This window comes from Pleurodeles waltl, chromosome 3_1, assembly GCF_031143425.1.
Source record: "Pleurodeles waltl isolate 20211129_DDA chromosome 3_1, aPleWal1.hap1.20221129, whole genome shotgun sequence".
Lineage (NCBI taxonomy): Eukaryota > Metazoa > Chordata > Amphibia > Caudata > Salamandridae > Pleurodeles > Pleurodeles waltl.
Window position 1 is genome coordinate 1,871,052,559 of NC_090440.1, and position 14,501 is coordinate 1,871,067,059.

At 44.2% G+C, this 14,501-nt stretch overlaps 1 protein-coding gene across 1 annotated transcript in view; it reads right to left on the bottom strand.

The window, feature by feature from the left end:
• Window positions 1–5,010: 5,010 nt before the first annotated feature.
• The window catches only part of LOC138283631 (gamma-crystallin-2-like), a 58,501-nt gene continuing 49,010 nt past the window's right edge, over window positions 5,011–14,501 (bottom strand). Inside the window, exons 2-4 of the mRNA XM_069221570.1 lie at window positions 9,491–9,541; window positions 7,782–8,020; window positions 5,011–5,340 (exon numbers count right to left, since the gene is read on the bottom strand). Coding sequence (XP_069077671.1) covers window positions 5,068–5,340; window positions 7,782–8,020; window positions 9,491–9,541 — 563 coding nt within the window. The 3' untranslated portion in view covers window positions 5,011–5,067. The remainder of the gene's footprint in view (window positions 5,341–7,781; window positions 8,021–9,490; window positions 9,542–14,501) is intronic.

Sequence of the window (14,501 nt, forward strand, 5' to 3'; positions counted from 1 at the left end):
CTGAGCATTGGAAACCACCAGATTAAAGTAAGCACTTATGTTTGCAATAAGATCCCATATGAAGCTGCTATGGAATGGAAGACCACCACTGAGAAATTATCAGCCAGTCTGGAAGTCATGAAACTCTGGTATGAACAGAAGGCCATTTTAGTTGAATTTCAACCTGGTCAGAAGGTATGGGTAATGGAGCCAATGGAGCCCGTGCCTTGCTGGATGAATGGACTGGACCATATGAGGAAAAAGAACACAAGGGGAAGAGCACCTAGCTGGTGGATCTCCAGACCCCCAGGAACTCTTTAATGGTTTTGCATGTTAACTGCCTCAAACAAATATTTGAGAGGTCCGAGACCACTATACTCTCTATCTACAGATAGAGGTGAGGAGGAAGAGAGTGAACCTCTCCCGAATCTCCTCTCCTTAAAAGAGCAAGATGGATCAGTAGAGAGAGTGAACCTCTCCCCGTCTGACCCCCAACAGGAGAGAGACTGCTGCTTGCTACTGGACCAGTTCTGCTCCTCCCACCAAATTCTGAATACAGTCCATCATACTGGGAAATGTACTTTCAAGTTGCATGCATCGTACTCAACGTTTTCGTTTTACTTCGTGTAGTGCTTCTTATAGCAACTGATGCTATTTAAAGAACAATGTTTCAAGAAAATTAGTACTAGAAATGTCTAACAAAGATCAATCTTTACCCTTTTTCTATGTCAGCATTGAATTAAAAAAACTGTATTCTAATTAGGCTTTGGGAATTTAGGAATATTTTAGTGGCCGTATCTCAAACTACCTAGTCAGAATGAGCATTATACTGTAGCGTGCAAAAATGTAACAAACACATTTTGCTGCTTCTTCATTGGGGAAAAGAGCAATCAGGTGTTGTGTCCAACATGGTTCCATCTGTCACTGTAGTACAGTGTAGAACATTTCATTTCCCATTCCAAATTATGTTAGCATAATTAAAATATTGCAACATTGAAGTATTGGTTGCATATTTTTTAATCACATTAATCTGCGATCCCTTTTAAGTGTAAACTGCATCTTATATTGGATTAACTGAGACAAACGATGAATCAGACACAACAATGAAAAGCCCTAGTGCTCAAAATGTGGTTTTGCCCTTCCTATGTTGACTTCTGATAGACCTGGCCCTTTTTGAAGGGTCATTCCCAAACCTTTTGCCTCCTTCTTCTTATTTTTCTGACCTCTTGCTGTTGGCTCTAGGACTCTGAGCACTTTATCACTGCTGATCAGTGCTAATGGGCAGGTGCTCTCCCTACTAAAGTTGGTATGATTGGCTTACACCTAATTGGCACATTTAATGTACCTGTAAGTCACTTGTACAGTGGCATCCCTATACCCAGGGCCTGTAAATTAAATGCAACCAGTGGGCCAGAAGCACTGATTGTGCCACCTATAGAAGTAGCCTTTCCAACCTGTCTCAGGCCTGCTAGTGCAGGGCCTGCATGTGCACTTTACTGCCAAAGGGACCTGGCATCTAAATCTACTTGCCAGGCCCAGAGCTCCCCTTTTACTACATGCAAGTCACCCCAAAGGTAGGCCCTAACTAGCCCTACGGGCAGGGTGCTATGTATGTAGATGGCAGGACATGTGCCTGGTTGTGTGACCTGTCCTGGTAGTGACAGACAGCCTATTTGGTTTCTCACTGCTGTGAGTGCTGCCCTGCTCATAGTATCATATTGGAAATGCCCTGCCTTATGTCTAGGGGGTATTGTCTGATTTATGAGGGGTAGCGTACGCATGTTTGGTATGGTTGTAATGGCAGTGAAAAATTATGCTTACTGGTGTAGGTGGATTTTTTGATTACCAATATAAAATGACACTTCTAGAAAGTGAGCATTTCTCTGTGCTTATGTCTCTGATGTTTTGCAGCTTGTCTCCAATCCACGTCTGGGGCAGAGTGACAGCTGGGCTTTGTGCATACTTTTCAGACAGCCTGTATATAGGGAGGGTGGAGGTGTCACAGAGGTGCATCTGCATACTGAATGGTTTTTCTAGGCTGAGAGAAAGGGAGACAGGGCACACCTGCATTTGTAAAGGCTGTGCCCTGGCCTCACACAAAGGGCTTGTTTACCCCCAAGTGATGTCTGGAGCTTGTGCTGGAGGAGAGAGGGGACACTACTAGAACAAATCGTAAGTGGTTGGAACCTCTTCTCCCCCTCTTTGAAATTGCTTTGCAAAACTGAGTATAAGTGCAGGGGATTTTCCCCATGAAAAACGCACAAGAAACATCTTAAGAAAATGAACACAGAATGTTGCTGGAGGGACTCACCAGGAGACACCTTGGACTGCTGCTGCTGTGCTGACCTGTGACCTGCTGGGTCTCTAGGGAAAACTGCCACTGACTGAATCCCCCTTTTGCTGGCCTGTTGTTGGGCCCTGCCGCCCTGTGCTTCACTTGTGTCTCCAGGGGCTGGGTGCTGTGACCCCTGCCCTTTGCAGCCATATGTTTCTCAGCGTGAGGATAGTGCTGCTCCTAAAGGCCTCTGTAGTGGAGCAGAGTGTCTGAGGATCACTTCCCTTTATTTCATTAGAGCACAGGGAGTAGCGCTCTACTTATTTCCTCAGTGCCTTGAGAGCACCTTGTTTTTATTTCCTAAAGCGCCAGAAGAGCGCTTTCTTTGTTCCTGTGAGGGAGAATCACTGCTGTGGCCGAGGCAGCTTGTATTTCCGAAATGTGTCCGAAGCGTGCTGTGCTGTGTGCCCCTGGGGCACGCGAAAGTGAAGCCAGGAATCAGCGAGCTCCTTTGTTGGTACCCCCAGGTGCGGGAGCCCATCAAGGAGTGCCCCTGAGGCACAAGCAGGCATCCATTCCTGGAGCCTGAGGGTGCCACAGCTGAGCAACAAAGAAGGAGGAAGCTGGCTCCCAGCGGGGAGGCCGGTGACAAGGAATAGGATTCCCCTGCCGGAGTCCTCCGCCCCTACAGGGACTGGCGTGCTGTACTCTGGACTAGGGGGGATCCCGAGGTAGGAGAGTCACCCCCACCTGGTGTGTTAAGACCGGGGAAGTGCAGTCTCCCTCCAAGGCAAGAGATGGGGCTGGTCTAATGATGTTGTGTACAATACAGTTTATTTTTATGTAACTTGATGTTGTGTTTCCTTTGTGGTGGGAATAGTGCATCACGTGTGTTGTGCAAACACTTTACACATTGCCTCTGGGATAGGCCTGACTGCTCCTGCAAAGCTACCAAGGGGATAAGTAGGGGTTATCTTGGGTGTGTAGCTCCATGGCCCTGACTAGAGTGGGTGGGTTCTGCCTTGCTTAGGTGCATACCCTATCCAACCAGAAACCCCATTTTTAACAATTTCTTTCTGTGGTACCTCACAGCCCACACACCTCTTATGTACTAATTTTCACTGACAATAGGGGGCATCTTTACTAAATGTTCATGTAGCTGAGGGGAGCAAGCAAAGTTGCTGCTCTGGTTTCTGTGAAGAGGAGAGTGATGAAGAGCATCATATATAGTAACATAGGGCATCCTTCAGCCCTCTACCTGTAGTGTGATCTGCAGCAAGGGTGCCTGTGTTCAGGATCAGGATTTTTTTTGCAGGAAGTTACACCTTCCTGCAAAAATATAATCATAGGAAGCATGTTCGTCTTTCTATGAGGGGTGTGAAATGCATCACACATAGAAAGAGAAAGTAACAGGGACAAATAAATATATTTCACTTGGTCACACCTCTCTGTCATAGGTGCACCATTTACGTGCAGCCCTAGGTTTTTTACCTTCATAAAATCTGGGACTGCATCAAATTCAATAGATGGAAGTATGGGTACCCCCATGCTACACCCATGGAATGCTTACAACAACAAAAATGTAATGCAACGCAGTGTGAGCTACTTCGTAGTGTTACAGTCCTTTACAAAGTCACACAAGGCCGTGTAAATAGCCCAGTGTCTGGCTTTGTAAATCCCATTTAAAGACTTGCATTGCATTGAGACGACATGCATCATGAAAGGTCAACATAAATCTTTAAAAACTCTAGGCCTCATTGTGCTAGAGCAACAGGTTTTTTGGGGTTTTGATTGTTTTTATTCTTTACTGTGATTGCCAATTTTCCATTTTGTGAACCACCTATTTTGATTTTGCTCACGAGGGTGAGAGGTGGGAGCTTAAGGATCATTGCATTGCTAGTAAAGTGTGTTTGCACAGTGCAGGCATGCTTACTACCTTGTTCAAACCTAACTGGAAAAAATATGTGTTGACTGCTGACAAACATTAGGACAAAATCACGAGGTAACACTATGTAATGTAAATGACTCGATAAAATTTGTATTGAAACCTTGTTAAAATATTCTGATATTTTAAGGGTACACTGTTTCCATTGTTGGCTTCTTATCATTTAGTCCCAAGCAAGCGTAATGGCAGGCGCGCACACACGCACATGCACAAATACAATTCCTTCCACTTGGAGGGATGTCCCAAGCTCTGAGCTAAGTGTTGAGGCAAGCGAATCTGGCAGTAAATCAGGAGTTTGCTCCCCCGGAAGGAAGTTGTTGAAATTGATAAATGTCCTTCTTTCTTGTGCGCCATCCTTCTCAGATGTTTTTACCTTCCTTGTCTCCATCCTATCATCTATTTCCATCTTCTGTTCCTTTAAGTTTTCCATCCTTTCCGTACATTTTTCATCATATAGTTACTCTTCCTTGCACCCATCTAGTCATTTTTCATCCATCTTTCGTCTTGTCTTTTTCATTCATCCTTCCTTATCTCCATCCTTCTTTGTTTTTTTTCCCGTCTATCTTATCTATCTTGTCTAGCTATCTTGCCCAGCTATCTTTCTACCCTTCCACCCATTCATCTGCATTCCATTCCTTCATTTCTTCTATGTAAATCTTTCTTTCCATATACCCTTCATGATAGTCATTCTTCTTTCTATCCGCCTATCATGACATCCCTGCATGGAGACTCTCCCCTACTTCACCTAACCATTGTTTGATATAAGAATAAAACTTTACTTCTGAAAGATAAAAAAGAGACTGCTTCTTTATTAAAATATTGTATTTATTATTTCTCAATGAAATGACAACAGATGCATGTTTGCAGTTTAGATATGCTCTACTTTTCTGAAAGAGCCAACCCTGGGGTTCATGGCTCCCCAATCTGTGTACCTCCTGTACTCGCCAGGTGTCAGGTAGTATTGTCGTCCTCTGTAATTGTGCTCTTCATAGAATATCCAGTTCCCATCATGCACATTGCAGGAATGGATGTCATTGAAGTGGAACCGCTCAGAAACGTTTGAACAGTCATCTGTGAAATCCATCATCTGACCCTCAAAGTTGTCTCTCTCGTAAAGCCTGATCTTGAATGAACCCCGATGCTGTGGAAAGAAATAGAACATGAAAATACCTTTTAAATCTATTGCTAGACTTTAGAAGAATAATGGTTTTAATTTAATCAACTTATTTCTTTTACTGTCCTATTTTAATGCATCTGCCCTTGTCATCCTCATTCCCTCCAAAGTTCCCTACTGGTGTTTTCTTTTAAGCACTTTTGAAGGTCACATGTGGCGTCTGTCAAGCACTTTCCTCTATCTACATTCATTGGGCACACTGGTACACAAAAATGGACTGCGGTGAAAAAGAAGTGTCTGATTCTGAAGCAAGGACAGTTTGTCCTTATCTTCCAAATTGCATGGACTCATGCGGATAAGTAAATATATCTAGTTGTAATGTGTTCCTCACTTAATCTACAGAGAACCCTAAGAGTTTAGGTATCAGTCACCCCCCACATGATTAATAAGGCGATGTTGTGGGACATGGATCTTTGTCAAGCACTGTACATGGATTTCAATTCAAGCATGTGATAAGAAATTACACAAGAAGTTAGATATCTAGATAAGTGTGTTAGTAGTGAGACAAATAATACTGATTGCGATGAATGGTACCATATTATCTGATAGCCCACACAGGCCAGATGCACTTAGGAGGAGTATGGAATTGACTCACAACTCTGAAACATGTCACAGACACTATAAATTAAATTGTGAAAAGCTATCAGATTCAGTTATCAACAAGTTAAATAACACCCGATAGGTATATGAATGAATCACTAATAATTCTGGATGATGAAAAACATAATAAATATAAAGGCAAGGAAAACCCAATGATGCACACTAACAAAGGCTGTGTGCACACGGGTTAGCTATCTGTGGGGGGTATGAGGCGGGTTGGGTGGGGTGCCTTGCTGAAAGCCTGGCTCTGCAGCCAACACCATGGGAGTTAGTCACAGGCCCTGGCTGTAGGCTGGCCCTGGGGGCAACCTAACACTGTGAACAGCTGAAGTGGCCTGCAGAGGGTTGGGTGCAGGGTCTAAAAAGTCATGCATGGCAGGCAGTTTGCTGCCCATGGGGGGTTGGGCATAGAGCCTGGTGAGGAGGTTGGGTGCCTGCAGACGTTTTGTGGACAGGACCTTGCCATGGGTGCCTTCAGGCCATGTGTGGCAGGGAGTTGCCCCTCTTCTGGGGATTGGGTGCATTCCAGGCCCTGTGGCTAACCCCCACTGTGTACAGCTTTTGGCTGTGCGTGGTGGGTGTTGGTCATCTAAGAGGGGGTTCAGACCATTCCCTGCCGCCACCCCATGCCATCTATGGCAGAAGACTGTGTGTGGCTAGGGGTAGAACAAATATGGTCAATAAACACAGAAAATCAGAGAAAATTCGCTGTAAAATCAAAAATGTCATGATAAAGTACTTTAAATTAAAATATCCCTAGAAATTAATTGAACAAAACAAAGGTTACAGTTAGGTTTGGGAATAAATCCTTTTAAACAACTCAGAAATTCACTGAGAAACCCAAAGGTTAAAGTGACATAGTTAGGTAAGGTATTGGGATTTTAGCTTATGTTAAACAAACCATAGAATTCACAGAAAAACTAAGCGTTAGCACTTTGTTGCATTTTTCAAACTTTGTAGATATAAAACCAAAAACACTTCTAGTTATCTTCAATTCCACAAGCGAGGGAGTGAGGATATATTCTTTTACATTTTGTAGTTGCATACAAAACAAGGCCACTGCACCAATGCGCAAAAACATAATATGTTACATTGATATGCAAGGTTAAGTAAAAGAGTCCAAAGATTTCCATCTTAGATATGATGCATTAATTAGCTAAGCATTATCTTCCACAAGTTCTCATCCACAAATCATAAATGTGCAGAAGGAAATTACTCATTATTTTGGTATTTTAGCTGGCGTTATTGTTTGTACTTTGCGAATTACATGTCAAATGGAAGCCTTCTTTGCTACAGATCACTTTAAGTTAACTATGCTTGGTTCACCTGTGCAGCAGGTGCAATCCCAAATTGATCGATCACGGGCAAAGTTTTGCAAGATAGTTATCATATGGACTGCATCTTTGTAACAAGCCCTTGACACGCATTTTGTCAATGTGCACTGTGTCTGCTTGCGCCTTTGGAAAATAGAATTGATTATTCTGTGCTCATAAATTGTCATATTGTTGCACGCAGGGATTAGGTGCGGCTTCTGTGTATAACACCCGCTAGGGAAATTTGGGCATGAGTCCACTTTAATCCCAAAAAGAGGGCCAGTGCAAAAGTGGTTTTGCTCTGTGTTTTGTGATGGAGCAGTTAATAAAGTAGTGACTTACCTTTCAAGAAAAACACATGATAACTACTCAGTATTTCTGCCCAAAACTGAGACTATCAGTGCCTTTGTGAAGAAATTAATGCATAAGAAAATCATTACTTAATATTGATGGGAAACAAAATCATGGAATAAGAGATCATATAAAGGAACTTACTTCTGGGATCGCCCGGCAAGACCCGATGGAGTCATTGTAGCCCATCCACCGTAGGTAATCGGGGTACTCGCCCATTCTTAAGTAGTATTGATGCCCCCTGTAGTTTGGGTGCTCATAAAGCATCCAGCAACCATTTTGCACTCTGATGGAGTTGCAGCGGCTGAAATAGGAATGCAGGTCAGCACATTCAGAGCTGCACTCATAGCAGCGGTCACCAAAGTTACGGTCCTCAAGGTGATCTGCAGGAAAAAATTATAGTGAGATTTGGAAAATTACTTACATCACAGGTCGCTATATTCGTCAGTCATGAGCGATGTTTACAGTCAAAAATGTTGAATGTTTTGTGCTGGTTCTGATTCAAGTTTCACTATAAAGTTCAATTCATTTTGCAAATGTTTGTTTTTGAAATTTTGGAAACCATATATTAATTGTAATTCCTTGAGTAAGGGGAATGACGCTGGTTATAGACTGCAACTACTTGACGTTTGCATTGATTGAGTCACGATGTTTTCGTATTTTGGTCCTTGGAAAAATACAAATTATAATTGCATAACTTTTTAATCCTTTCCTAACACAAATATGAAAAAGTCTTTTTAAATTTTTACTTTCTATTAGCCACAATGTGTAACAAGCTGAATGCAACTTGGCCCACGTGCTTTGTAACCACGCTCATTTGAACGGACCATTAACCCGATCATCTCCAAGATGACTATATTAAGGGGCATATTTACATCTCCCTAGTGACACTTGGGCCGCCCTAGCATCATTTGTTTATGCGAAGGTGGCGTTAAGGAGGCCTATCTCCGTGCTTGCATTGGGCCACTTTGTAAACCCTTGCACAAACCCTTGCACAAGAAAAGTGGTGCATCGGGACCAATGCACCACTTTCTTGTAAATATGCCCCTAAGTTTGTGTAAAAAAACACACAGTGTCAGGTGAAATACAATACAGCACACATTGGGGTCCATTCACTGAGGGCTTACTTTGAATGTGAGGAATATGTTTGAGGAGGACTAAACTTGCATTTGAAGCCTTTAGATTGGATTCACAAAAAAATCCCAGAAGCAACCCATCTGTGACAAACTTAGGGCCAGATTTACAAGGCTCTATTGCCACAGGAGCATCACTTTTTGTGATGCTCCGGTGGCGCAATGCCCTGCGCCGTATTTACAAGGTGGCTTTAAGCCACTTTTTGTGGCCCCCTTGTAAATACGCCCCTTCACATGCAGCACTGTGCATGGAAGGGGCGTGCAATGGGTGCTGCTGTGTGTGTGCCACAGCAACACCCATTGCATTTTGATGCTGCCTCAGATTTAGGATATTTTGTAAACCTGAGGCAGCGCCAAAATCTAACACCACCCCAGGGGTGGTGTTGGAGTGGCACAACAAGGAGAAATGCTTTCATTTCTCCTCATTTTTTGCTTTTGCAACACACATGGCAAAAGCAAATCACCATTTCAGATCGTTTTTGTGCAGGAAGGTCTCCCTTCCTGCACAAAAACAATTTCCCCCTCAACACAGCCATCCTTGCACCATGCTTTGAAAATGACAGAGCTCAGCGCTGCCAACTTTGGCACAGTGCTGCGCTCCGTCATTGTCTAGTAAATGTGCGCCTTAAATTTTCTCCAAGTGGAAATTCTGTGTTCATTAATTACACACACAAGCACACACACACACGCACACACACATACACACTGCTCCCTCCTTACCTTTCCCATGTTGTCTGGTGGACGTGGTACCTCGCTTCGCATGGACGAATCCTTTATATACACAAACACTAACATTAGGAATGCAAGCTCAACAGGGTTTACATTTCTGCCTACTACAGAGAATGCATGTCCGTATTCATCCTGCATTGTGATGGAGATATTTTTACTTTGTATGTATTGGTTTTGTTTGTGTTTATAAAGGGGAGTGGTGATAGCTCAATGATATTGTAGGACGAAACCTGCACTCCAGAACAGGGGACAGACGTGCCATTGTGCATTATTTGCTGACAACATGTCGGTCAATTTGAACTTAGCCATTATTGAGCACTGCCTTTTTTAGTTCAGGATGATGTTTATTCTCAATACCATAGTTTACATCATTGCTGGGAAAGTGCTCTAAACCTAGTTGCATTTAATTAATACCACACTTTGACCACGAATCAACACATACTATAATCAGTAATTTGCAGGATATTTTAACTAGTACATAAACTATAGGTTAATCAATTATATTTATTTATTTACTCATTTATGTAGTTGTAATCTGAAGTGTTAATAGGTTTCATGCCAAATGAGATTGATTCCCATGATTTTCCTATGAAATGGGGACCAAGAACTCCAGAGCGGAGGTCCTGCAACACAGATTAGTTTCAGACCATGAGACACACAGCGAAAGGGCAGGAATGCACTACAGTTATCCAATATGGTGCACTCCTGCCCTTTCCCACTGCATTGGCACGCTTTAGGCAGCCAGCTCCAATGCAGGCACCGTTCACCATGGTGCACGGGTGCCTGTGTTGCATGCAGGATGTTTTTTGTGCAGGAAGGGGCACCTTCCTGCACAAAAACAATCCTGAGAGGCGTTTTCCTCTTTTTCTTTGTGCTGGTGAATGCAGCATACACAGAAAGAGGAAAAAATGAAGAGAAATAAACATATGTTTACTTGTTATTCCTCCTGTGAAGGTGTATCTTTTTGGCACATGTGCAGGTTTACAAATTGTTGTAAATCTGGGAATGCGTCAAAATCCATGGATGTTGGTGAAAACACCCACACAACACCCATTGAATTGCCTCCCTGGCGAGGACGAATGCTGCATTGCATTACTCTGGATTTATGAAGCACACAGGCCCACGCAAGGTGGCCTTGCTTGACTTCATAATTTCCACTTAAGGCATGCCTCGGTCTTGCACCATGCTGCATGGTGCAGGGGCAACGCAAACCAGGACATAAATATGGCCATCAGTTTCAACAGACCTGCGTTAGGATATCCTACTAACTGGATCTGAAGCTGCAATTCAGTCTATGTTTTAGGAGTAGCAATCAAAGATATTTTTGGAAGGTCCAAACTTTACTTTGATCTTTATTCTATGTGTAGAATGGAAGCCAAATCAGGTTTTTGAGGGCTGGTGTGATGTGAGATGATTTCCTACACTGACACAAGGCCTGGCTGATTGCTTTTGCAGTCTGTTCGGAATCGAAATCGTTATACAGTGCTATAGCATACACAATATGTCAATTCAGAGGTTAAGATGATAATTGTTTTTTTTGGTTACTGCTGGATTGGTCCAAATCAAATCATACGTTTACCTATTTTGGCAGGATTCAATGTGACATCTAGTTCCTCTGGCCAGAGGCAGGGCATGCTGTCATGGTAGGATCTCCCACTCTGAAGGTTTCTTTTTTATCAATTGAAAAACAGATAGGTCGCTCCCATCCACCGATTAATGTGCTTAGAAAGGTAAATGGCAGCTTCAATGATGTCAGACTGTGGGAAGCGCTACAATACTAAAATGCAGTTGGTAATCTGTTTACGCAGTGAAAGGTCATGTTGTCAATTTCATTCGTTATCTAGATCAGACGGTGACTGTACATCTTTGGGGAGTAAACACTTGTTTTTATATACTCATACATGTAAAGGGTGATAGTATAACAATATAAACCTAAGGCAGCACGATGGTCACTGACCCATGAGTAATTATCAATTACATAATAGCGCTTGCTTACTGCAATATTTTTTATTTTTACTATGGCCATTTGCTGAGCTAGAGAAAGCTCCCATGTATGACTCAGGAGAGCGTGCAATTTGTAGGGTTTCTCACCCCGTCTCAGCAGACCACTATCAGGAGGAGTTTGTGCTGAGGCTTTTTTGTGATGCCGAGTGCAGCTCAAAGCGGGTCTCCTTCCTAGGAAAGTCACTACTGTTCTCTCTCCAGCCCGTAGAGGACTGCAGTGGTGGCAATAAAATAATTATAGTACATGGAGGCCTTTTGCCTTGTTGCCTGCTTTGGGGGTGCAACCTACCAGCCTCTCCTGAAATTAAACTGTGCTCCCAGTCCTCTATGCCCAGGTTCTTAACCCATCATTGAGGAATGGATGCTGTGTGCTCATGTACTACAGAAGTGTAGATGTTACATGTGCGTTGAAGAATGCATGTGTAGTGGAGTGCAAGGCAGTGCATGTGGCTAGAGTCACAGTGAGTTCCATTTTGCAACAATACCTCTTGTGTAAAGTTCCTAAGGTGGAGGCTTGATAGGAGAGCACAGAAAGCCAAATTACAGGACTTCCCAAGAACATTCTAGGGATCTCTTTCAGTAGTTCAAACAGTGGGTGTTGTTGCAATTAAGAGATGATCCATTTGAGCCTAGGGAGTCCTTCTTGTCCCTTCCTGATTCCGGAGAAGCTATCCCTCACATGTTAACAGGCAGTTGAGTTGGGGACCATCTCTTTCCGATGTGCTCTTGCTTTGGGTCACTCCTGAAGGATCACTGACATAACACCACTGCATACAATATCAAAATAAAAAAATTTAGAAAATAAATATTGTTAACAAAAATATTGCCTTCCTAAACTTAACTAGCAAAATCACAAATATTGTGAACAGAAATATCTTTGTTAAAAATATGTACTTTTACTTATATTGAAAACACAAATATCAGAGACAAAAATATTGTCCCCTTTAAATAAACATATAGGCCCTCATTATGACATTGGCGGTAAATCCCACTTATCGCCACGCTGACGGCCACCAAATCAACGTGGCGGCGGCAGATATCCGTTCACCATATTATAACACACACACACACCAGTCCGACAGAATACAGCCACATACACAAATCCACCAGCCCAAAGGTCAGTGATAAAGTGGCGGTATCAAAACCCACACCGTTACGCCAACAGAACAACGCCCAACACATTATGACCCACGAACATTATGACCCACGAGTCACCACAATGGACATTCAATGGCGGTAAACCATTGGCTGTACATACCGCCATGCTCAAAATGGGCACCCACAAACAAAACAACACCACATTGGAAAATTCAAACAACACACACCTAACACCCATACACCCACACCACTATGAAACACGCACCCACAGTACCCACAACCCTTTACGAATACCAATAAGTGCCACCAGACTGACACCAAGACCACTGCGACAACTAGACACACACACCACATACACCCATACATCCCTCACGCACCCCACTTCACACACCCGAACACATTACCCAACACACCCTCACCAACACACATCACATAACACCCATGGCACCTCAAAGGCACCCCTGTTTCACTGAGGAGGAGTTACGGGTCATGGTGGAGGAAATCGTCAGGGTAGAGCCACAGCTATTTGGAGCACAGGTGCAGCAAATATCAATAGCCAGGAAGATAGAGCTATGGCGGAGAATCGAGGAAAGGGTCAATACCGTGGGACAGCACCCCAGAATAAGGGACGACATCAGGAAGAGGTGGAACGACCTACGGGGGAAGGTACCTTCCATTGCAGCAAGATACCAGCACGCTATCCAGAGGACTGGCAGTGAACCCCCAGTTCCTCCCCCACAACTCAAAGCATGGGTCTGGCCAAAGTCGGAGGAGGACTGGGCTCAGGTAAGTCAACTTCCATCAATTATCACTCCCCATAACTGCATGCCATCACATGCCCTCACCTTCACTCCCATCACTCCACTCCATCCCATACATCCCACCATCACATCTCACTAATCCCAATGCCAAGCCCTGCATGCTGTACCAATGCAACACATCCCTCACAGCCCAGCATGGACACTCATCACTAAAGCATGCACAGCATAGGGAAACTAACAATCTCACCATACACCAACATACACAAGTAAAAGTTGGCAGGGCAACACCAACCATAGAGGGGAAGCTGGGATGTACAATATGTCATATACATGAAGCATAGTACAACATTTATGTCCCCACAGGTACCCCTGCCAATGTCACTAGAGAGGAGGTGCAGCACTGTCCAGTCTCCCAACAGAAGAGGCCCACAGTGATGACAGTAACTCTTGTCTTCAGGATCTGGACGATCTACCTGGCCCATCAGGGACCACTAGACAGCCGGTTACCGTAGCTCAGTCACAGACCACCACAGAGCCTTCCCAATCTGGAAACAACTCCACAGCACCCACCCAGCGTAACCAAATCTCTGTCCCCAGGACACGTAAATCAACAGTGTGCCCACCTGTACAGGGACCCCAGGCTACACCTCGCCCCCAAGACAATCAGGGACCTGGGGTCAGTGGCAGTGGGCACTCGGTTCAGGTGATAGAGGCACAGGCCAACAGGGAAACTGGGAGGACTGCTGTGTGCCACGGGGCGGACAGGGCTAGGGAACCGACTCTCCAGGAGGCGCTCTCTGAGATCCTGGGAGCCGAGCAACATTCCCAGGACACGATGGGCCAGATCCTAGACAACATGCAGGAGAACAGGCGGCTGCAGGAGGGACAGTATCAGGGGATCAGGGAGGACTTCCAGGCCATCAACAACACCCTGATCTCCATAGCAGGGGTGCTGGCAGACAGGGCCAACATTATGAGGGAGGCAGTGTCACACCAGCGGGCCGTTGCCACTAGCCTTTCATCTGAACAGACTTTCACTTCCTCTAGTGGCCAGGAGGCCCCGCCACAGGACTCACGGGCCACCAGCACCCCTCCCCCTGCAAAAGGTGAACTACCCCGCAAACGTTCCCTGCAATCCA